This window comes from Hyperoodon ampullatus (assembly GCF_949752795.1).
Source record: "Hyperoodon ampullatus genome assembly, chromosome: 6".
NCBI classification, from domain to species: domain Eukaryota; kingdom Metazoa; phylum Chordata; class Mammalia; order Artiodactyla; family Ziphiidae; genus Hyperoodon; species Hyperoodon ampullatus.
This window is the reverse complement of record NC_136919.1, coordinates 20,040,964-20,064,706: the sequence shown is the minus strand read 5'-3', so window position 1 is coordinate 20,064,706 and position 23,743 is coordinate 20,040,964. Positions and strand designations below refer to the sequence as shown.

At 54.7% G+C, this 23,743-nt stretch overlaps 1 protein-coding gene across 1 annotated transcript in view; it reads left to right on the top strand.

Annotated features, from left to right (window-relative positions):
- The window catches only part of COL27A1 (collagen type XXVII alpha 1 chain), a gene marked incomplete at its 5' end in the record, with an annotated part of 145,297 nt that overhangs the window by 2,501 nt on the left and 119,053 nt on the right, over window positions 1-23,743 (top strand). Inside the window, 4 exons of the mRNA XM_079706055.1 lie at window positions 3,961-4,031; window positions 8,462-10,143; window positions 18,038-18,091; window positions 22,380-22,433. Coding sequence (XP_079562181.1) covers window positions 3,961-4,031; window positions 8,462-10,143; window positions 18,038-18,091; window positions 22,380-22,433 — 1,861 coding nt within the window. The remainder of the gene's footprint in view (window positions 1-3,960; window positions 4,032-8,461; window positions 10,144-18,037; window positions 18,092-22,379; window positions 22,434-23,743) is intronic.

The window sequence follows — 23,743 nt, the reverse complement described above, 5'->3', positions numbered from 1 at the left end:
GGTTCCCTTCTTGGAGGGCTGTGTGGCCAGGCTGTGTCTTCAAGGTCAGGCTCCCTAACTCATGGCTCCCGTTTCGGCCGCCTTCTGCCGTCTCTGGCCCCTGAGCTCTGGTCTTCCCGACATTCTGGAGCCCTGGCTTCGCCCAGCCAAGGCCCACAAGTCAGCGGTGAAAACAGAAGTCTGGAAGAACAAAGCTCTGAGCCAGTGCAGGCACTAAACGTTACTAGCAGTAGCCTAAACAGGATTGGAACGGGAGCAAATGAATCGGCAGGACCTCCCTCTGGGAGCCAACTTTCCAGGCCTGGAGCTTACTTAGATGGCTGTTGGCTCCCCAGGCTGCATCTCTGTTCCTGTTGGTGAAGGCTGGGACTCTGGTCTCTGGCAAGTAGGAAGTCCCTGTAAGTCTCCGATTTCTTCTCCATGGGAGACGAGTCGAGCGAAAAGGACTGTCTACTAGGTGGTGGAGTCAGATGATGTGGGTCACTGACATGCTGTGTGACTTTGGGCAAGTCACTTCCCCTCTCTGGGCCTCAGTGGCCCATCTCTATAAAGAGGGGCTGGGACTAGAGTCTGGCCTCTAAATGATCTCAAAGGACCTTCTCCCACTCTATTCTCCCGTGCTATACTTTGGCAGTTTCTGGGTCAAGTGCACACAGAATCCAGGTCTGAGAGGGTCAGTTGCATTTGTTGAGGTGAATGAAAGGGAGACAAATATTTTTGTAACAGGCCTTTTCAGCGCTGAAATTCTCGAGTTAGAAACCATGGTGTTAGGAAGCTTAACTGAAGAGAAGATTCCCATCCTATCTCCCCTGTGAGTCTTCTTTCTCCTGACCTTTAGGGATTACAGATATTGCCCTCAATACATACTCTTATTCTCTAGAGGGTGGTCGCCTTGGCATAACCCCAGCAGGAAAAACTGACCAAGAAGGATGTGCGTGGTTCTTGCACCTTCTCCTCTCCACCTGGCCTCTCTTTATCAGCTTGGGGAGCATCCTAAGAAGGGTAGATGTGACGATACAGGGAGAGACTCAAGGAGTGAGAGCTGGTGCCTGGAAAGGGCTGGGAAGAGAGGAGACTGGAAGGAAATGGAACAGAGACTAGTAAGGTTGCAGGAACCCTGGAGAGCTAGGGGCAGTGTCTTCTGAGGAGGCATTCTCAGGAAAGATGAGTTCCCTGGTCCTCTAAGTTCAGGCACTGCTGACCGACGGAAAGTGCAGTGAATTTCCTTATTGCAGACTTCTCAGAGCCTTTGCTATGCAGCTGTGCTTTGGAACTACCAAGACTGGGAGGTAGGAGACGGCTCTTCGCCAGTAGATCTGGCCACAGTTTCCTGGAGTAGCTACTTGGTGTGGGAAATAGTACTGAAGAGCTCTGTCCCCAGAGTCTGCCCATGGTGACCTTGAGGAAGCACCTACCGTCCCTAGGCCTCAGTTTTTGTCAAATCGAACAAAGCTGCCTGTTACTGTTCATCCCGGCTGACGTGTCTGCCATTTGCTTCAAGCGGGCAGGTCATGCCAGAAGGGTCAGCCTCTACCCTTCTCCCGAGACAAGACCAGGGCCGCTAGGCACTGACCTTTAGTTATTGCTGGTGATGCGCTGGAGGTGAGGCCCGTGAAGGCAGGGAGGACAGGCCCTGTGTAAAAGGCATCCTCACAGCAGTGGCAGCAGATGGGAGAGAATGAGGAGGGAGCAAGGATTATCCAGGAGCATCCCTGGAAAATGTCAGAGGTGGGGTGGGCCTGCTGGAGTTAAAGCTTTGAGAAGATACTTTGTGAAGTCCAGAGTCCTGTAATACCAGGTAACAGTCATTCCTTCTGCAAAAATACTCTGAACACTTACTACATGCCTGCCAGGTGCTGGGAAAACAAGAGTGAACAAGACAGATGGGGTCCCTGCCCTTCAGGGACTTGGGCTAGAAAGGGAAACAGAGAAATAGACAATGACCATACATGGGATACCTGGTGACGTATGCGCAGCAGGCTCTGGGAAATGACACCCAGGCTAGAATCTAACACATGAGTGCAAACTGACCGGGCAAAAGAGTAGTGTCCAGAGCACTTCAGATTAGCATGTGCAAAGGCCCAGAAGCGGGAGAAGGCTTTCAAGGGACCGTCGGCGTCTGAGTGCTGTTTCAGCTAGTTCACCTTATGCTCTGAGTGACTCTCAATTGAACAATGCTTAAACAATGAGGGGAGTTATTACCTCCCATATCAAGAGGCCCAAAGGAAAAGCAGTAATAGGGTTGGCCAATTCAGCATCTCAAGTGTCATCAGACACCCACTGTTTTTCCATTCTGCCATCCTCACGTGCTCATGTGGCTTGTTACCTCATGTGCACAAAATGGCTGCAGCAGCAAGTCCTCACTCAATAACATGCAAAGGCTAGAGGAAAACCTTTTCCATGTCCCTTTGAAATTCTTTCTTAGAGGCCCTGACAGGCATCACTCACACCTCATTGGCCACATTTGGGTCACATATGCATGCCTAAGCCAGTCACTAGCATGGCAGATTCCCAGAGTGGGCTTAGACTTATCCAGATTCATCCAGTATCCTCTGAAGTTCACGTCTCCCTGAACTAGCAGAAAGGGGGGTGGCTGTGGGTGGGTAACCATCAGGGTCTTCCACAGTGTCCAGGTCAGGATTACCATTGATCCTAACTGCAATTAAATTGGAGTACTTGGTATTAAATCAGAGGGTGTTTTCCAAGGCTCCCAGGGAGCTGGGAAGAACCCAGGGCTCCAGACATCCACTCTGGCAGATGGGTTTCCTGGATTACGTGATTCCCCAGAAGCACATCATCCTAGGCTTTCTCTTGGAAATGGATCCTGGGCCCACGTGTCCCAGCCTTTGCCCTCACCACCCGCCTGTCGGGGCTCTTTCTGCCTGCATCCTAGCTGGCCGACTCTGGCCACGTGCCGCCCTCCCCTTTGCCTGCCTGGGGATCAGATGCCCCGGTGGCTTCGGGTGTCGCCAGTGGCTGCTCCCACAGGAAGGTGAAATCGGATCACTGCCTCTGCCCATCTTGGCAGGAGCCCCTGAGCAGAGCATTAACCCTTCCGGGCCCCAGAGTGCAGGGACAGCAGGGTTGGTCTAAGAATAAGAAGCACTTTGGTGGCTGGCAGCAGGCCGAGCCCTTGACATGCATGAGCTCATTTAATCCTCACGCCTGACTTGCAAGATAGGGAGTGTCAGCCGAGTTGTAGAGGAGGAGACAGGTTCAGGGAGGCGGAGGGACTCATCCAGGGTCATACAGCTGGTAAGCAATGGGGCCAGGTTTGCACCCGTGGGGGCCTGACTCCCCGTCGTCTCCTCTTCTCTCCTTCCCTCTCTCCCATTTCCTATCAGCATGAAGCCAGTAGGCAGATTCCTTAGCACACACTGGTCCTGGCTAAGGGGTCTTCTCCCGCTCTCCGCCGTGAGTCTGGAGATTGAGTTCTCATCTTTCCTGCCCTTTGAAAAGTTTACCTGTCATCTAAGCAGAGCAGTCTGGTCTTCCCACTGACCTTTCAGCCCTGGCTCTGCTGCCCACTGGGCCTCAAGATCTTGAGGCCACAGTACAGATGGAGAGACTGAGGCCCAGAGACGGGGAGCGGCAGGGGCTGTTCCCTCGTTGCCCAGTGAGTCGGTGGCAGATTTTGAGCTGGACCCTGGGTCTCCTGACGGCCAGGGCAGGGCTTCCTGCCTACTAGTTCCCGCCCGGTGACCTTGGTTTATTGATCTGTGAAAAGCGAGGTTGTATTTGTACTGTGTAAGCAGGTCCTGCCCCAAGAGGCTGTGCCTGGACCCCCGGGAGCGTGGGCTGGTCTGATGGGGTCCTGGAGCCTGTGCCTCGCCTCCTGCCTCCCCTGGGCAGGACCGGGGTGGGACTGGGGCTGGGTGATCCACTCCCAACTCCCTAGCTGGATCTGGACGTGAGAGGTGGAAGCTGATGTCACATCTGCTTGTGTCTCCTGGTCTCTAGGGGGTTTCTCTTCACCTGGATCTTCGTCTCACTTGCCTGTCACCTGGCTTCCACCCAAGGAGCTCCTGAAGGTAATTCTCTCTTCTCTTTGTCCAGGGGGAGACAAAGGAGGACAGAAGGGATCTGAGAACGCAGGGGTAGGAGACATCCGTTCCCCTAACTGGAACTCAGTGCCTCGACTTTCTCATCAGTAGAATGGAGCCAGTCATTGGCAAATTTCTCTCCGGGCTTGAAAGAATCACGTTTGATGTTTTGCAAAGGGTAGAAAGGGCTCAGTGCAGAAATATGGAAAGGTGATGCTTTTGTTCCTATGTAGGGCAGAATGTAAGTTACTTTGGGTCAGTAAGCTGCAGTTGTCCCTCTTTGTCCAATGGGTGCCCCCAAGAAGTGCTGACAAGAGACACGAAGGCCACAAGCATCACTGCCCACGCCTGTGATCTGCCTTCCCCTTCCCGTGAGATGCCGCTTTTTCCCCCGCTATCCCAGAGGAGCTGTCCGGGGGGCCCAGGCAGCGGGAGGCTGGCTACACCACTGCCCATGGAAACTGAAACGTCTCCCACATCTGTTTGTCAAGCGGCCACAATGCCGCTTAAAATAGCAGCCCCTCTCCCTCCTCCGCGCCCGCCCAGCCTGTGTGCGGGGCAGGCGGCTGGGCACTCCCAGAGCCCCTGTGGCCTGACCTGGCCACCAGGCAGGGATTGGGCCCCTGGAAGGGGAGGGCTGTGCCCGGAAGAGACTCCTGCTGCCCAGCAACATTTTGTGCAAATGTCATATTTTCCGAGCTTGCTCTTTCCCCCCCAGAGTAGGTGAACAGCTGTCCAGAGTCCTGAGTCAGGCACGAGGGGGGTGGTGAGGAGAGGCTGGAGCGGTGTGGAGCCCGGTTTATGTAATAAAGGGATCTTGCTGCGGCCAGCTGGCCGGGTCCCTCCATCTTGGCTTTGGGCTGAATTCATTCCCCTGTCCCCCAGCTCCTCTCCCCTGATGGGATTCTGGATGTGTCTCCACCCTGCCTTGCAACCAGTCTAGGGGCTCCAGCGCAGGATAGCATAGTGACGAAGGAAGGACAAAGACCCGGGGGCCAGCTGGGCCTTTTATTATAAGCTGTGTGACCTTGGGCAAGTTCCTATCGCTCAGTTTTCTGACCCTCCTCTGTAAAATGGGGATAATAAACAGTACCTGCTGTATAAATGATTGAGAGAATAGAGAGAGGTAACCCACATAAAGCACATAGTAAGTGCTCAACAAATATTAGTTCTTCTTATCGTTAATTATATACTACCTGACAAGTTTGGGCAAGAGCGGCCCTTCTCTATCCCCGTGGAGCCCACAGTGGTCAGAGGCTCCCGGAGGCTTAGCGGTGACCACCTCTGTCAGTTCCAGGTAGCAGAGTTGGGGACTTGGCCCCTGAGCTGCAGGTAGTGTGCAGGGGAGGCCTGGAGACTGCCTGGTGTCAGCTTTAAAACCCACGTGGAGGGCTTCCCTGGTGGTACAGTGGTTAAGAATCCGCCTGCCAATGCAGGGGACACGGGTTCGAGCCCTGGTCCGGGAAGATCCCACATGCCGCGGATCAACTAAGCCCTTGCGCCACAATGACTGAGCCTGTGCTCTAGAGCCTATGAGCCACAGCTACTGAGCCCGTGTGCCACAACTACTGAAGCCCGTGTGCCCTAGAACCCATGCTCCGCGACAAGAGAAGCCACCGCAATGAGAAGCCCGCGCGCCACAACGAAGAGTAGCCCCCGCTCACCACAGCTAGAGAAAGCCCGTGTGCAGCAATGAAGACCCAATGCAGCAAAAAAAAAAAAACAAAAGCAAAACCCACCTGGAGAGGATGATAAGGGAAACCTCCTCGGTGCCACCTGGCCTGGCCGGTTGTCATCTTCCCTGAGGGAGCGCAAGCGGCTGTAAGTTGCAGGGTGCAGGGAGAGATGTGTGCAGGCCTGAGAGCCTCTCAGGGGCTGCCGAGGTGGGACAGCGGGCAGTGACTTTCTGTCATTACAAGTGGCTCCTCCCTTTTAAGTTGTTTACAGTGAGAAGTATCTTATGATACTAAGAGGCTTTCAGTGATTAAACGTATAAAGTATGCTACTACTCACAATCCTTAAACAGTGTGGTTTATGTTAGCTTAGGACTTGGGGACAGACAGGTGGGAGAAAGGAGGAATTTGAAGTGAAGTGAAGGCCCTCGAGTCCTAGGGAAGAATAAGAGTCTTCAAGCCAACGTGAAACAGCAGCCTACAGCTACAGAGTTCTTAGAACATTCTTAGCACTTTGTGGCCACCTCCAGGTATGGTTTCCCTTGTCTTTCAGGCAGGGGAACTGAGGCCTGGGGGGCAGGAAGAGACTTGGCCAGAGGTACCTGATGCAGGGGTGGGTAAGGACAGATAATAAGGAAGACCTCCGTTTCATCTCCCAACACCTCGATGAGGTAGGCACTCTTTGCAGCCTCGTTTTACAGCAGAGAGAACTGAGGCTCAGGGTCTGGACTCACGGGTGGTCTTGTCTGGCTCTAAAGTCCAGCCTTCTGACTCCAGAGCCTGATATGGAACCATTATGCTACCATGTTACCAGCACTCAGGTTCTCAGTTTTTTCCAGCCCATTTATCTCTCTGTCCATCCACCTGTCCGTCTCACAGTGGTTGGCCGAGGGTCTACTAAGAGCTGATTGCATTCAGCCCAGTGGACCCTCCTCTTACTCCAGGTGATGAGGGAGAGAGCATTCCACACTCAGGGGTTAGGATGCTGAGCTCAGAGCAGGGGGCCTGAGGACCTTTCCCAGAACCCAGTTCCGGAGGCAGCCTCTCCTTTCCTGCTGAGATGGAGCTCCTGAGCAGGCTTCTGCAGACGCTGGCAGCTCAGCCAACTGGAGGAGGTCGAATGACCCGACGAGCGGCAAGGTCAGGAAACCTTTCCATAAACACCCTGGAAGCCCTCCTTTTGCTCTGGCAAGCCCAGCCGGCATAATCACCAGGCAGATGTGACCTGGCCAGACCACGGTCCCATGTCCAGACACTTCGCCAGAGGACAGAGGTTGCAGGGATGCCTTGATTACTTCCTCTGCTCTGTCCAAGGCCACACAGGGAGGAAGGGAGTCATTGGAAATGTCCTCTGCCTTCTGTGTAGACAGCAGCTCCCCCAGTCTGCTCCAGCCTGAGAGAGACTTTGGGGGTGGGAAGGAGACTGGGTGAAAACAATGGTGAAACTAGTCAGGTCCGCTGGACAGCCTTCCCAAGCTCCGGTGACATGAACATTCCTGTCGTTCCCTCACTTATGGGCCAGCTTCCTGGAGAATATGGCTTTCAAGGAAGAGAGAAGGGGAAACAGACCATGGTGGGCAGGCTCTTATACCCTTAGTTCTAGCATTTGGTGATTACCATTTTTAATATTAATAGCTCTCCTTCAAAAGTGCTTATTTTATGCCAGGCATTTTTTTCCAAGTGCATTCTCATTTAATCTTCACAACGTCCCTCTGAGTTTGGTACTACTATTATCCCATTTAAAAGATGGGAAAACCGAGGCACTGAAGTCACAATGCTAGTAAGTCGTGGGATTTTTTTGTTTCTTTGTTTGTTTTTTGGTCTTTTTTTTGTTTGTTTTTTTGTTTTTTTGTTTTTGCAGTACGCGGGCCTCTCACTGTTGTGGCCTCTCCCGTTGCGGAGCACAGGCTCTGGACACGCAGGCTCAGCGGCCATGGCTCACGGGCCCAGCTGCTCCGCGGCATGTGGGATCTTCCCGGACCGGGGCACGAGCCCGTGTCCCCTGCATCGGCAGGCGGACTCTCAACCACTGCGCCACCAGGGAAGCCCAAGTCGTGGGATTTGAACTCAGGAAGTTTGGCTCCAGAGTCTGTGTTTTTAGCCGCTACAGATGCTCCCTAACTTACGATGTTTTCGATTTATGATTTTTTGAGTTGATGATGGTGCAAAAGTGAAACTGTACTTCGAGTTTTTGATTTTGATCCTTTCCCAGGCCAGCGATATGGAGTATGATACTCTCTCGTGATGCTGGGCAGCGGCAACTCACAGTCAGCCACGAGATCACGAGGGGAAACGACCAATACACTTAAACCATTCTGAACCAGTACAACCATTCTGTTTCTCGCTTATAGTATTCAACAAATTATGTGAGATATTCAGCACTTTGTTATAAAATAGGCTTTGTGTGAGATGATTTAGCCCAACTGTAGGCTAATGTAAGTGTTCTGAGCCTGTTTAAGGTAGGCTCGGCTAAGCTGTGATGTTCCGTAGGTTAGGTGTATTCAATGCATTTTTGACTTAGGGTGTTTTCAACTTACCTTGGCTTTATCGGGATGTAACTGTATCATACGTGGAGGACGGTCTGCATATGCAGGATCACATAGCCAGACGAGGGATTGGTTCCAGCTCTGTGCTGTCAGCCACAGCCATGGGGCAGCAGGTAGCAGCGGTGGACTGTCCTCACCGTCTGTGCAGCCGGAAGCAGGCCCTGACTGTGTCCTCTCCCCCTCTGCCCTCCCTCTCCAGATGTGGACGTCCTCCAGCGGCTGGGCCTCAGCTGGACGAAGGCAGCGGGCGGCCGGAGCCCCCCACCCCCAGGGGTCATTCCGTTCCAGTCCGGCTTCATCTTTACGCAGCGGGCCCGGCTCCAGGCGCCCACGGCTGCCGTCTTCCCTGCCGCCCTGGGCACAGAGTTGGCGCTGGTGCTGAGCCTCTGCTCCCACCGGGTGAACCATGCCTTCCTCTTCGCCGTCCGCAGCCGGAAGCACAAGCTGCAGCTGGGCCTGCAGTTCCTCCCCGGCAAGACAGTCGTCCACCTGGGGCCCCGGCGCTCCGTGGCCTTCGACCTCGACGTGCACGACGGGCGCTGGCACCACCTGGCCCTGGAGCTCCGCGGCCGCACCGTCACCCTGGTGACGGCCTGCGGGCAGCGCCGGGTGCCTGTCCCGCTGCCTTTCCACAGGGACCCAGCGCTTGACCCTGAGGGCTTGTTCCTTTTTGGGAAGATGAGCCCACACGCAGTCCAGTTCGAAGGTGCCCTGTGCCAGTTCAGTATCTACCCCGTGACGCAGGTCGCTCACAATTACTGTACCCACCTGAGAAAGCAGTGTGGACAGGCTGACACGTACCGGCCCCAGCTGGGACCCTTCCTCCCCCGAGACTCTGGCACACCCCTCACCTTCCAGACCGACCTTGCCCTGCTGGGCCTGGAGAACCTGACCACTGCCACGCCAGCCCTGGTGTCACGGCCAGCAGGCAGGGGGCCCAGGGTGACTCTGGTGCCTGCCATGCCCGCCAAGCCCCTAAGGACTATCACCACAGGCCCTCACCAGCCCGTCACAGGTGGAGGCCCAGCCCGGACCCTGCTGCCACCTGCCAGGCTGTCAGCCAGTGAAGGGCTGCCTCCCGTGCCCCCAGCCTCTCCTGCCAGCTCCACCAGGCCTGTCCAGCCACTGAAGAAGAGCACAGCCACCAAAATCCCCAAAAGTCCCCGCCCCACCCAGAAGGCAGCTCCGCCTTCCTTCACAAAGTCAGCCGCCCCCACCAAGAAGCCCGTGCTACCCACTTCCCTCCCAGTTCCTGACAAAGTGTCCTGTCCCACAGTGAAGCCGATCCAGAGGAACCCTGTAACGCCCAGACTTCCAGCACCCAGGACCCGGCCCCTACCTCCTGCTGCCAGCTCCTCTAAGAAGTCTTTTCCCCTAGTGGTCCAGGTGGAGGCCAAGAAGAGCAGTCGTGTCAGTGAGCTAGCCCCTGCCCGCACCAACACACACAGACCTCCCCGACCCGCTGTCCTGCCCCCATCACCTGCCCCCAGTCCTAGAGCTTCCAGGACTAATCGGCCGCAGGCCACAGCAATGCCTCCCACCCCAGCTCCTGGTTCAGCCCCCACTGGAAGCAAGAAACCCACTGGATCAGAAGCCACAAAGAAAGCCAGATCCAAGAGCAGCCCCTGGAAGCCCGTCCCTCTCAGACCTGGGAAGGCAGCCAGGGATGTCCCATTTAACCATCCGACAACTGGGCCGAGCCCCAGGCAGCTGCAGCCCAGCCAGCAGACCACCCCGGCCCCGGCACTGGCCCCGGCACGATTCCTGTCCTCCAGCCCCCAGCCCGTGAGCACTGGCTCTTCGTTCTTCCACCTGGTGGGACCCACACCTTTCCTGCTGCTGATGGGACCTCCGGGGCCCAAGGGAGACTGTGGTTTACCGGTAAGACTGGGTGGGGTGTGCCTGCTGCTTGGAGCTTGAGCGGGTGACTGGGGCAGTTGGGCAATTGCTCCTGGTCAGGGCAGAGGAAGTGAAGCAGCTTAGAGCAGGGAGCTGGTTACAGGCAGCGCCTTGACTCCAACCCGGGTCCCCCATGCCTCCGCCTCGGCTGTATTCATGATTGCACATCCTGCCCCAGATTTGTGATCCCCTGAGGTGGACTTGGGTCTGGTGGCCCCCTCCAGGTAAGAGCAAACCCTGGGCTTTGGTTAACCCAGGCCCCAAGTCACTCTTTGCTAGCCTCACTGTAAAGGTTGAGCGTCTTAAGGAAAACCACGAACTGACTGGCCCCAGGTTACGCAGTCCCCAAAGGCCTGAGCCCTGGAACAGGGTTCCTCCAGCCCACCAGCTTGTCTGCGAGTTTCAGGCAAAGGTCACACATGGGTAGGGCTGAGTGTGTTTTCTTTCGCACGTGCAGCATTGTTTAAAATGTTTAATAAGTTATTAATATTTTTTTAAATGTGAGAGATTTCTTCTAAAAGACTGGGTGAGCGGCTTTTCTTGGAAGAGGGAGAGATGCAGTGGCCCGTGGGCTGCGGCCGGGTCAGGGCTGCTGCTTTAGACAGGACAGGCCCCCTCCTGTGTGTGCCTGCCCACACGTCTCCCGCTTGGCCTTCAAACCCAGTCCTTTCATCTTGTTTCTGTTACCTGCCTGGCTCCTGTAGACATTTGATTTGTGGCCCCTGGTAGAGGATTTTGGGGTGAGGAGGGTCAGGGTGAGTCCAAGCAGTCAAGGAAGAGAGAAGGAACATTCCACGTGCAGGAAACGGTCTCGGGGTCGATGCCTCCGGCATGCCTGGGACTGTCTCCAGGGGCAGCGACCTTTCTGCAGCTGGAGGCCAATTCCTCCGGGTGGGGAATGATGAGATGGAGTTTCCAGAAAGCTCGGGCCTCTGCTCTGTTCTCCTTCCTTGGAGATGACCACCGCGTGGGTTCCTCCTTCCCGGGGCCGGATCGCCCACCAGGCTCTGTGCTTGGGGTTAGGCTCCCCGCAATTTGGAGACAGTGGCAGATACTGGGAATTCCCAGGCCTTACAAACACACTTAATGAGTTTTAATAATCATTAGGAATAATATTTATTCAGCCTGTCTCCAAGGGGACCGAGAGCCCGTTTTTATTATAACCATATTGTAGAACTTACGGAAATTGTATGCATTGCTTTGCAATTATGTCAACATTCTGCTCAAGTCCCGTGTTCTGAACTTGGCAGGGTGTGGAGTGGGGAGCCGAGGAAAGCAGGAGAAACCCTTTTCACCCCTCCAGGCTACCCAGTCCTACTCAGGCACCAGGTACCTTTGGCCCGTGATAGCTCAGTTTCCCAAGCTGTGGAGGGGTTGGCCTCACGGGCTGTGAGGTCGAAAGGGGGTGAGTTGTCCCCCTCTGATGGGGGGGACGTTTAGGATCTCCACCCCGCCGAGTGGAGGAGGCCAACCCTGTCCCCCAAGGCCGTGTGTGACGTGGAATGAGGGAGACCGTGTCCAAGCCAGCAGAACTGGAGCAGAAGCAGGTTTTCAGGGTGTAGACTCTGCCGCTGGGCCTTTCGGGTGCCTGAGCCTCGTACTTTTCTCCTGGGCTTTGGTGACGTGGGTCAGCAGGAGGTGAGGCCTCCTGCCAGATCTGGTCTTGAACTTCCCCCCTGATCGAAGAAGGTGCTGGAGTTGACCTGTTCAGGGGATGGATGCTTAGGGACCATTCAGTTCACCCTCATCATTGGGCGGGTAAGGAGCCTCAACACTGTGTCCAGAAAGGGCCAGGATTCACTCAGAAGCCACACAGCACGTAGGAGGCAGAGCTGAAGTGTACGCCCCAGCTCCAGACTCCAAGATCAGCACATTCCAGTCCCCGCCCCCCCGAGTGTCTGCTCTGAGACCCTAGGACTCAGGGCTGAGAGGCTGCGGGCTTCAGAGCTGTGTCAGGCCCTGTCCTTGGTCTCAAGTGAAGAGTTCAATGTCTAAAAAATCTTTTGTTTCTATTCCTATCACGTTCATGAGTTACTTCCACACACGTGGCATCTCCCTTTAGGACCTTGTAGAAACCGATCCAGGAGGGTAGGATGTGTGCACTAACCCCTCCTCTACAGATGAGAGGACCAGGGTTGGGGAGACAAAAGACTTGGCCAAGGGCACGCAGCATGTTCTTGCAGGAGGAGCTGGGATGCAGCTTCAGCGAGGACCATGGCTCTTCCTTCTTCTCCAGCCCAGAGCAGATGAGGGCAAGAGGGAAGACATCAGTGTGCCCGGGTGCCATCCTGCCTCGGAACCTAGTCTCACTCCAGTAGGAACCAAGAAGCTTCTAGAAGCTTTGTCCAGTCCGCTGTGGCAAACTGGTGGTGAACTGGTCATTTATATTTCACCAGATAGCAGAAATTATTCATTGAGGTGGCATCTTTGAACAGCAGTGACAAGAACTCGTGTTCCTTCTGTTTTCTCTTATCCCCGCCCCAAACCCTCAGATACATTCAGGATCTTAACCCCAGCAGAGCAGAAGCTGTGCTGCCCGGGACATGGGGCTTAATTGTCCCCAGTCTGGGCACACACAGACCTGGGTTTAAATCCTGGCTCCACTCCTTACTAGCTCTGCGGCCCCAACCCACTCTAAGCTTTGGTTTCTGCAGAAGGTAATAGCTCCCACCTCCTGTGAAGAAGCCAGTTGAGGAATCTCCAGGTGCCTTGGAGTTTTCGATTTGCTGGGTGATTTGGGGAACTTCTTTCCTCTCCCTGGGGCTGTCTCCCCTCTATGGCCCAGTGTTGGGAGATCTCCCTTCTTAGAAATGACTGCAGGACCTTTCAGAGCCTGAGAGAGGGTGTTCAAGGCTGTGTCTGGCCAGTTCTGCATGGTTCTCGAGGGGCACGGGACAGACTGGCAGAAGCTGAGATAGAGCTGTGGACCCAGGCCTGCCAGGAGTTGTAGCACTGAGGGAGGGAGCTCTGTGGGAGCCCCAGGAGCAAGGGGAACATGGAAAAGCTGAGCTTGGCCCCGGGTGACTAGGGGCGGGGAAGCTGTGGTTCACAGAGGCTGCACAGAAGCTGCACAGAAGCCCCACGCCCAGGAGGAGGCGAGTCAAGGCCTTATTTATTCACGATCAGGCTGCTGGCATTTGCACGCCCTTGCACTTTTTCCAAGCGTCACCTCAGGGAGACCCGGCCGAGCGCCTGGCCCACAGCAGATGGTCCATGACTATCTGGGAGATGAATGAAGGAATTTGATCCTTACGGAAAACAGGTTGTCCTGACACGCAGGCCAGGCTCTTTGAGGTTACACAGATCTTTGCTGCCGGTGGGGTAAGGAGGCACTTGTAGGGCAAGAGCACACAGACTTTGGATTTGGAATGACCTGGGTTTGAACCATTCCCTTATCCAGCCATCTTTTCATTCTTTCAACAAATGTTGAATGAGTGCCTTCTAGGTGCTGTGTGACCTTTGGCAAGTCACTTAACCTCTCTGAACCTCAGTTTTTGGCCTCTGTAAAACAAGGGTATGGTACCACCTACCTTTCCAAAGTTGTGTGGGTTGTCTGAGATGAGAGGCGTAAAGCACCCAGCTTTAGCATATGGGTTCCAGTGGATGTTTGTGGCTGATTGTTGATGTGCAAATGGTTGAGGTAGGGGCATTGTTGCCCTAAGAGAACCAAGAGGTTCTGGCACAGGAGGGCCTTCATGCCATTGGCAGTTAGGAATCAGGGCTAGATCTTGAGCAATTCACCCCTTACACTGGTATCATCTAGAATCCAGGCGAATGGAGGGGCATTTTGCTTTGTCCTTGCATATGATTTTTGAGCTCCTGCTGCGTGCCAGGCTCTGTGCTAAGCAGTTTGCGTGCTGTGTCCTGTGACCCCAGGCAGAGAACAGGGTAATCGAGGAGAGTTTAAGGAAGGCATTATTTACAGAGGTGTTGGCATCATCAAAGGAATCAACAGGGGCTGGAGAAGCACATGGGGTCCAACGTGAATTACAAGGGGAGGAAGGTGTTGCTAGAAGCCAGTGGGAGTTAAAGCATGAACAGGGGTCTCGGACAGGAGCTGGGACCAAACTATAGCACAGCAAGGAGGGAGCAGGGAGAGAAATACCCCACCCACCCTCTCCTTCTACTGGAAGAAGAAGTTTCTTGCTGGGGCCTCCCATTGACCAAACTCAGCCAGAAGCAGAGAGCAGGGAAGCCTGGCAGTGCAGCCTGTAGAGGTCAGCTTCCCAGGGCACAGAATGGATCTGGGGAGCAAATGGAGAATAACCAGCACGTGTATACATTATCTTGGGGGAAAAAAAAAAGGGTATTGTATTCCTATTTTACAGCTGGGAAAACTGAGACCCAGAGGCATAGGGAGATGAAGTAATCTGCTCAAGGCCTGTCCCAGTAGGCCCTTCCCTAGGACAGAGACTGGGGAAAGCTCAGTGCCCTTTGGGCTAACCTTGGGAATAATCGTGAGCTCAGACGGTTAGAGATGGGAGGGCCTTTTGAGATCTCCTGCCTCCCCCACCAGGCAGCAGGCACTGAGCAGAGGCCCAGAGAATGAAAGGTCATTGCTCAGGGTCACCTGGCTGTTAGCAGCACGCTCAGGACTGGACTCAGGTCTCCCAGATCCCAGGCCTGCGAAACCTCTCCTTGCCTGCTGCCAGGGGCCATGCCAGCCAGGACTTACTTCCTTCTGCAAGGTTTGGCAGGCGGGCTATTGCAGCTGGACACAAGGGTGGATTTGTTCCGGGGGATGGGGTTCCCCTAGGCCTGCCTGTTGGAGGCCAGGACCCTTGGGGGAAGCCCAGAGCGGCTGCTTGGTTGTTTCCATGGCTCTGTTTGCGTGAGCCCCGAGCCCAGGCCTCGTCCACCTCCCCCAGACAGGCCTGCAGCCCCCGCTCCCCTCCCCCTCAGCTCCAGGCCCTCTCAGAGGCCCCGTTGTTTGCAGCGTGGAGTGGAAAAATCCCACCCCGGCCTTGTGAATCATCCCGGAGTCACCCGCTCAGGCTTCAGGCCCTGGAAAGAAATGGCAGCGTTTTTCCACTGCACGGTGAGCAGGCAGGGTCTCGGATCAAGCGAGAAGGGCAGGGGGCAACCAGCCTCACTGAGTGTGGGAGGGTCAGGCCTGCCTGGGGCCGCAGCTGGGCGGCTGGGCTGCCATGTCAAGGAGTCCGGCTGTGAACTGACATCACCAGGAGGGGCCGTGGGTCCTGCCTGGCACTTAGAGTCTGTTTTGCAGATGTCAAGGATGAGGTCAGACTCCAGGCTGGATGCCCCCGTTTCTGGGGCAGGAGAAGTGCCAAGAGGGTGTGTCCAGGCCACTGCAGTGGTGGCCCTCCCAGGGTCCACCAGGGAGCTACACCCCATGGAGACTGTCCCTCCCTGGAGGCCTGCACCAGCCTTCACCCCTCCGGGCCTTGGCCACCTTCTCTGGGAGATGGACGTGATCTCACTGTTTCTCTCCCACTGGAAAACCTAGAGGAGGAAATCACCACAGAAATTCAGGGAACGCCAGTGTTGGGAAGGTTCTGGGATAGTCATTTCACAGATGCCCACACAGGGGAAGGGACTTACCCAAGGTTGCACACCTAGTCACAACGCACCTGGCCAAGATTGTCTGTGAGGAAGCTGCCCAGGATAAGAGAACAAGTTAAATGATCCTTGGTTGAATCCAGGCTCTACCTATTAGCTGTGTGGCCTTGAGCAAATCACTTTGCCTCTCCAAGCCTCTCTGTGATTTCTCATCCGTGAAAAGGGTTCGGTCATGATAAAGATACCTGCAGTAATGCTTGGCCTCAGCCCCCTGCGTTTCCCTTTGATTCTGGGTCACCTGGAAGAATAGGGCCGGGGAGGACCTTCTAGGAAGGGAAATCTTTTGCTCTCCCCCCAAACAGATGCTGAGGAAGGTGACTTAAAATTTTGAGTTGGAGAGTTTCCAGCAGCTTGCTTACCAGAAACAGCACTAACTTTCTGGGCATTAACTGTGTACCAGGCACTAGAATTTGCACTTTTTACAGATTATCTGTCAGCTGGGTGCTGGTACAGCCTCATTTTACAGTTAAGGAATGAAGCCTTGGAGGCTGGAGGGAGCTGGCCCAAAGCCACACAGCTAGTAATTGAGGGCGCCCAGTGTGGACCCAGGTCCCTGTCTTATACTGTATTCTACTGCTTCCCACGGAGGAGCAGAGAGTAGGCTGGCCCTGAATCTCAACCTCCCAGAGGTAGATATAAGACTAGAAACTGTCCACCCAGCCCCTGGGCTCTGGATGGAAGGAATGCTGCCTGCTGCCAGTTTGGCCAGAGGTACCTGGAGGCTCAGATGGCCAGGACTTGCACTAGGTCACGCAGCAGCCTCCCTCCCTCCAGCCGGGGCTCTTTCCAGTGACCCTGGGGCCTTGGTACCCATATCTGTCTGTCTGGATCTCTCTTCTGATTTTTATTTATGGACGAGCAAGCACGTGGTGTTCACAGACCAGAACTGTGAATCAAGGCTGCCCAGCGTGAGATCTGGATTAATTACCAGCCAAATCGTACTGGGTTTTCAACACCGATTTTAACGCTGGGCAGGAAACCTGGAATCTCGTTGATGGTTATTTGAAACAAATGAATTCCCCAGGCCTCACACATCCTTGAAAGCCTGGCTTCCTTTGAAGGCTCTGTGTTCAGTTCTTTACATCAGGCACGTAGTTAATCAATCCTCATTCACTCCTTTGGGGTAGACAGGACAGTAGCTATGGTAAAGGAGGACCGTGGAGACTCAGGCTGAAGGCCTTGCACCAAGTCTCCAGCTATTAAGTGGCAAGACCAGGATTTGAACAAAGGTCAGACTGCAGTTGAGTAAGTCTGCTGGGCTGACTTGCTTCCTATGGGAAGGGAAGAGAGGTGAGGCCAGACAGGTGCTCCCTGAACGCCATGCTGCAGGGTTAGGCCCGTCTTATGTGGGAAATGGGGAGCCATTGAATATTGTTGAGCAGGGGAATGCTTTGGGAAGGTGAACCAGGCTGTGTGGAGGAAGACTGGAGCGGGGAGAGGGTGGAGGCAGGGAGACAAGTGAGCGGGCTGTTGCAGGTTCTCAGGGCGTGGTGATGAAGGTTGGACCCGGCTGTGACCACTGGAATAGATGGAACATTTGAGTGACGATTGCATACTAGGCACTGTGTTATGTTTACCATCTCATGTCATCCTCGCGATAATCCTATGAGGAGGGCATTATTACCCCCATTTTATAGGCACAGGCTGGTTAAGAAACTTGCCCAAACCCAGCTGGTAGGTGGCAGCACTGGGATTTGAACCCAGGCCTGTCTGATGCAACAGTCTTTGCTTATACCCTTTATGCTACACTGCCTCTCCGTGGTGCAGAGATGCTGGTGTCACCTTGGACAAGTCCCTTCTCTGCTGAGGCTCTGCAGATAACTTGGCTGAACTCTGAGATCTCTTGCTGTTTTATTTTATCAAACATTTGGCTGAGCCTTGGGGAGAGAGAGATGACTCATCCCACTAGTTCCTTTGAGGAGACCATGGTCTAGTGGGAGTGACAGGCTTCTAAGCAGATAATTCCCCAAATATAATACAGTGGCCTTTAAAGCAGAGGGAAAGAGAGGACTTGGCCCAACTTAGGGGAGGGATCAGGGAAGGCTTCCTGGAGGAGGCGACACCCTAAGTTAGTTGAGTAATAAAAGATGAGCGCTTCAAAGACCAAGAAACAGCAGCTGCAACGGCCTGAAAGCCCCAAAGAGCATGCATTCCTCAGGTAGGTACCTCAAGGGATCCCTCTTCTCAACCATAGGGTTTCCATACCCAGAGCTCTGGATAGGTTTGTTGAATGACTACATGATTCCATTCTCTCCTGCCACTGGGCACTGATGCTATCTTCTTGCTTTTTATTCAGGGTCCCCCTGGGCTGCCTGGGCTCCCTGGACCTCCTGGTGCACGCGGTCCTCGGGTAAGTGATCACGCACTGTCCTTTGGAGTTCTGGTAGGCTCTGTGTCCTGTACCCCATTGCCCCTGAAGTCTCAGCTTTGCTGTGTGTCCTCAAGCTGCCTGGCACCCATTTTCCACTTTGTCCATTGGAGTGGACGTAGGGCTCTTAGGGGGCACTGTGTGGCCAGACGTGGCATGGGACAGTGAGAACCTCTTGAAGAATCTATGCTGGCTATTGTGGGTATCACCCTTGGCAGCCTGGAGTAGAGAAGGGGTTTTTGCCCACCCCCTCAGCTGATGGGCTTTGGCGTTTGTCCAGGAAAAAAGCTGACTTGGGAGAGCATGACACTTGCATCCATCTTCCCATCTCTGCTGGGCCAACCTGGGGTAGCGATGCTGACATAGGCAACCAGATGGGCCGTACCAGGGACGGGGTGAGCTTCCCATGCTGAGAGGTCCAACCAAAGTCTGGAGAATGGCTTGGCAGGGCTTTGGTGGCTGATAGGAGCTAGCCGGAACCTCGGAGTGAAAAACAGCTCTGGTCTGTTATGCCTGGCATGTCACTTAATGCTGTCTTATTTGATCCTCTCTCCTTCCAGGACCCCCATGGGCCAGTATGACCACTCTCATTTTAGGGATGAGAAAACCGAATTGCTAGGAAATGGAAGAGCTTGGACTGGAACCCAGGCTCTTAACCATGTAATACTGGGACTCTTAGGGGTCCTCTTGGAGAGAAATCTGTCGTTTTCCCAAGAGGGCTCAGACTCATGGCGCCTGGCATCTGTGCCCAGGCTGAATCAGCCTTTCCCACGCTGGGGGCCTGGCGAGGCCCTGGCAGAGATAGCTGCCTGGGGCATATTTTTAGCTCTGAGCCCAGCGGACGGTTCTGGTTATGCAATTACTCGAGCCCTAGTTCCCTCCAGACCTGGCCCTGTGCTCCCTGGGCCCAGGGCTCTGGAATCTGCTGTCTGAAGTAGCATTTCCTCCTGGCTTTGGAGTCTCCATGGAGCACTTGCCCAGAACTGGGGACCACAGAGGTATCATGGACAATGCTGGCCAAGGGACCTTGTAGCCTGGGACCAGGATGAGGCCCCTGGACGTAGCAGTCTGCCTGAGCCTCCAAACTCCTCCTGAGCCCCTAGCCTCTGTGCCTTTGTTTGGACTGTCCTCTTGACCCGGCATGTCCTCCTTTGCAAATTCCTCCTCCATCCATGGCTCAGATCAAATGCCACCTCCTTTTCTGATGATCACCTCCTTCTTGGCGCTCCTGCGGCAGTTAACTGCCCCTCTGGATGGCATGGATCCCTTTGTAAAAGCTCACACTGCCCACTGAACTCTGTCACCTGGGTGGCATATGCAGGATCTCATCCCATCTTCCCAGCCTTCCCGATAAGTAAGTTCCAATACTATCTCCATTTTACAGGTGAGGAAACTGAGGCTCAGAAAGGTTCAGTTGCTTTGGATAATTCAAACACAGAGTAAATGCCAGAGCCAGGATTGAACCTGGACAGTCAGACTCCAGAGCAGCAGACAGCCTGACTCTTAAACTACCTGTTGCGCTAATTTTTCCATCAACTCAACTGAGCCTCTCTGGGCCAGAAACAGGCCCTGTTGACTTTTCTTTTTCACCCAATGCCTAGCAGAGTACCCTGCGTGCAGAAGGTGCTGGGCAAATGGTTACTGATGGGTTCTAGTCTGGGAGTCAAGAGCATTTCCCCCAAGAAGCTGTGTGACCTTAGGCAAGTCCCTTCCCTATTCTGGGCCTCAGTTTCCACATCTATAAAACACTGGATCATGGTAAGGCATTTCCATCCGAAGTTCCTTCCAGCTCTGAAATTGCACAAGTGAGGGAATGACTCTCCTGACATCCCTCTCAGGCTTTCGGAGTACTCCCCACCCCCTGCGGCCCATCACCCTATTTCTAGACTGGAAATTCCATAGATCATAAAATGCCAAAGATAATAGAATGCTGGGATTAAACAATCCCAGTTCCTCTGTACAGATGGTGGTTCTGGGGCTCAGGGAGGGTCAGGGCTTTATCTGAGGTCTTCCAAAGCTCTGTGGCTGGCCCCTTTCCACCTCTGCATACTCCCTCGACCCATCGAGGGATGCTGGGGAATCCCTAGGCCCCTCCCTCCACTCGGCTTTCTGGGCTGCAGCGTTTGTAGAGTCGGTCTGCTTGGCTCCCAGTCAACTATGTGATTCATTTCTCTGCAAGGCAGTGGCTGGAGAGGGGTGGAGGAGTGGGGACGGGAAAGCAGGAAGCCCTCACCTTCACAAGCTGCACATGGGGCAGCCGAGCGCTCTATCCCTCCATCTTTTTTTTTTTTTTTTTTTTTTTTTGCGGTACGCGGGCCTCTCACTGTTGTGGCCTCTCCTGTTGCGGAGCACAGGCTCCGGGCGCGCAGGCTCAGCGGCCATGGCTCACGGGCCCAGCCGCTCCGCGGCATGTAGGATCCTCCCGGACCGGGGCACGAACCCACGTCCCCTGCATCGGCAGGCGGACTCTCAACCACTGCGCCACCAGGGAAGCCCTATCCCTCCATCTTTAGGGCAGCTGGGGGCACAACTGGGGAGAGGTAGTCCATCTTGACATTGCCCGGCACAGCCCATGCCTGGTTCTGGGATGCTAGATGTGAAGGTCCCCTCCTCAAACACCCCCCGTCCAACCTTTTCCCAATGCAGGCTGAGCTCTAAAGTTAGATCCCAGGAGCCCAGGCTGGGGAGAAGCTCTGAGGTCTTCCAGATTCCTTAGACGCCATGAGTCCCTGTCATTCATGGAACTGATGGGGAGACTGAGGCTGGAGAGAGGGAAGGCTCAGAACTGGGACCATATTGCATCTAGGTGCCAGGAGACAGCGTTTGGTGAAATATTGGGAAGGGGCTGGAGGGTTGATCATTTTGGAGGTCACCCATGACACCGTTATAAATTCCCCAGACTGAGTGAGCCTCTCAGCTCTGTTCCTCCTCCACATGGATGGAGAAGGGGAGGGTCTCAGCTCAGGCATGGAGGAAGAGGGAGGTGCCTTGGGCGGAATGTGACAGGCTGCAGCTGGGAAGTTGGCCTTGAAGAGAGAGGAAGGAAGCAAATGCATACACAGCCAGATGAGTCAAGAGGGGGCAGGGACAAGGGCAGTGTGTCTAGAGGCTGTTGTAGTAGGGGGCACCCCTCGAGGTTCCTGTCTCCATCCCCAGTGCCTCAGATTATTCCTGTTGGACAAAAGACCCCCAGAAAGTACTCAACTCTTAGGACTCTGTTTATATTACTGGGCTGCAGGACGCTAGCTCAGGGCCTTTGCAGAGAAAGTGGACATAAGGCCCCAGCTGTTGTAAGGGAGATTCAAATATGGCCTGGGAAAATCCAGTGCCACGAATAAGCCTTGGACTTGAAGCCAAAAAACTGGGTCCCGGCCCTCTCTTGGCCGCTACTCAGCTGTGTGACCTTGGCCAAGACTCTTTGACTCTCTGAGTTCAGTCTTCCCAGCTGCTTCATGGTCCCTGGGGGACCCTGTAAGCTCAGAGCAAGTAGGAATCTAAGGGAGAGCTCTGACTACGTGTTGTGGCCACAGGAGGGATGCCCCTTTGTTCAGAGCGGTCAAGTGCTCCCTTGACTGGGCTTGCAACTCCAGAGGCTCATACAGAGTCCAGTTGGAGTCTGAAGTCTGGAGAGGTTCCCTTTAGCAGGAAGAGTCCCAGAAGGTTCCTTGGAGGACGTGGCATTAAAGCCAGGCCTTGAAGAATGGGTTGGGTTTCAGCTGGAGGGGATGGGTGGGAAAGGCATGCCAGATGATGGAACAGCATGACAAAAGTGATACAGAGAGGAAGTATACATACCAGGCATGGTCAGGGCAGCAAATAGCTAGGTGTGCTCTGAGCCCGAAGAAGTAAGTGTGGGAGGGGCTGATGGGGCCAGGTGGAGAGCGTACAGAAAGGTGGTCACATTCAGGGGTTAAGGGCTTGTGCTCTGAAGCCACACATCTAAGGTTGAGATCCAGCTTTGCCCCTTAGCAGCTGGGTGACCTGAGAAAGTTATAAACCCCTCTGAGCAACAGCTTCCTCATCTTGAAAATAGGAATCGTGGTAGCACCTACCTTGTGGGTTAATAGGATAAAGTGAGATAATGCAGGGAAAGTGCTTAGCACGGGGCCAGGTGTCAGGGGAGCCTCTCTGCAAGCAGCTGCCATGGCCAGACTGCTGAGACTTGGCTAGGGAAGACCCAGCGGATGGGTGGGCGGAAGTGCCAGGCCCTGCTCTAGGAAGTGGGATGACCCCTATTTTCCCCTCATCTCTTTTATCTTTTCCCTTTCAGGGTCCTCCTGGGCCTTATGGAAATCCAGGCCTCCCCGGCCCTCCTGGAGCCAAAGTGAGTGTTTGCTGTGGGGTCTGGAGGGAGAGCCGTGGTATGGATGCTGGGGTTAGGGCTGCATTGGGGGAGCTTCTTTTCTTAGAGGCTCCTGGTGGTCAGGCCTCAGGGTCACTGTGGAGGATCCATATCCAGGCCACAAGCACTCCCTGGTGCCTCCCAGGTGCTAGGCCCTGTACCGGGCTGGAGACACAGTGAGGGGTTAAGAGTTTAGCTTCTAGTGGGGAGGGGTTGAGTGGGAGAAAGGCAGCTGGAACCTAAGGCCCTCAAAGGGAGTGGGAAGAAAGGTCATTTGCTGCTAAATAGGGAAGGCTCTGAAGGTCCAGCTCGAAAGTACGTGTTACTGGGTCATAAGACACACCCTGGGGAGGCATGTCAAGTTTTGAGCTCGGGAGGGACGTGGAAAGATCATGTTTGAGAAAGACCCCGGATGCCGTGTGGAAGATGGACTGGGGGGGCGGGGAACCAGAGCAGAGGCAGGGAGACCTGGGGTGATACAGGCCAGCGTAGGGGTGTGGGAAGAGGGGAGTGGGCGCCTTGACAGTGTGGAGGTGAGATAGGGAGGACTCGGTGATGGGCGAGAGGAGAGAGATGATGACTCCCTGGTGTTAGCCTAGGGGACCAAATCGAGGAACCGGAGGAAGGAATGTTGCATTTGGGAATCTGTAGACCGGCCCGGTGGAGATAATTCGCGGACATTCTGAAACTCAGGAGAACTCTGAGCTGCAGATAGAGCCCTGGCGGGTGGCCAGCACAGAGATGCCACCTCTGGACTTTAGATGGGACCAGAAACCCACGTGACTGGCACTCTGATGAGTGTCGGGGGCTCCAGCCCCAGGGCGCCTTGGCGCATTCCTGGAGCACCGGCGGAGAACAGAGCTATCCAGGGCGGGGCATGGACTGAGAAGCACCAGGAAAAATACGGGGCCAGCATTATTTAGGTTACAGGGAGAAGCCTCGAGTGATGGCTGGAGAAATAGGAGGAGGGAAAGGAAGACACAGGCTCGGGGAAGCCAAGAGCACAGCAACCGTGCCGAAAGAGTGTGGGGCAGGCCAGGACAGGCAGAGGGTCTGCCCAGCTGTCAGCTGTGGAGTGGCCAGGTGAAGCGCACCCCTAGGCCTTGGTTGGCCTGGGCTCAGGGTCCTTCTTTGCTAACGCATTACAAAGGGCTAGTGGCTTGAGGAAGGCCATTAACTGACTGGCCCCAGCTCATGCAGCAATTGACAGTTGAGCATCCTCCAAAGGCCAGGCTTGACTCCTAGGGCAGAGTTCCTCTGCCCACCTTGTCCAGAAGTTTGGGACAAATGTA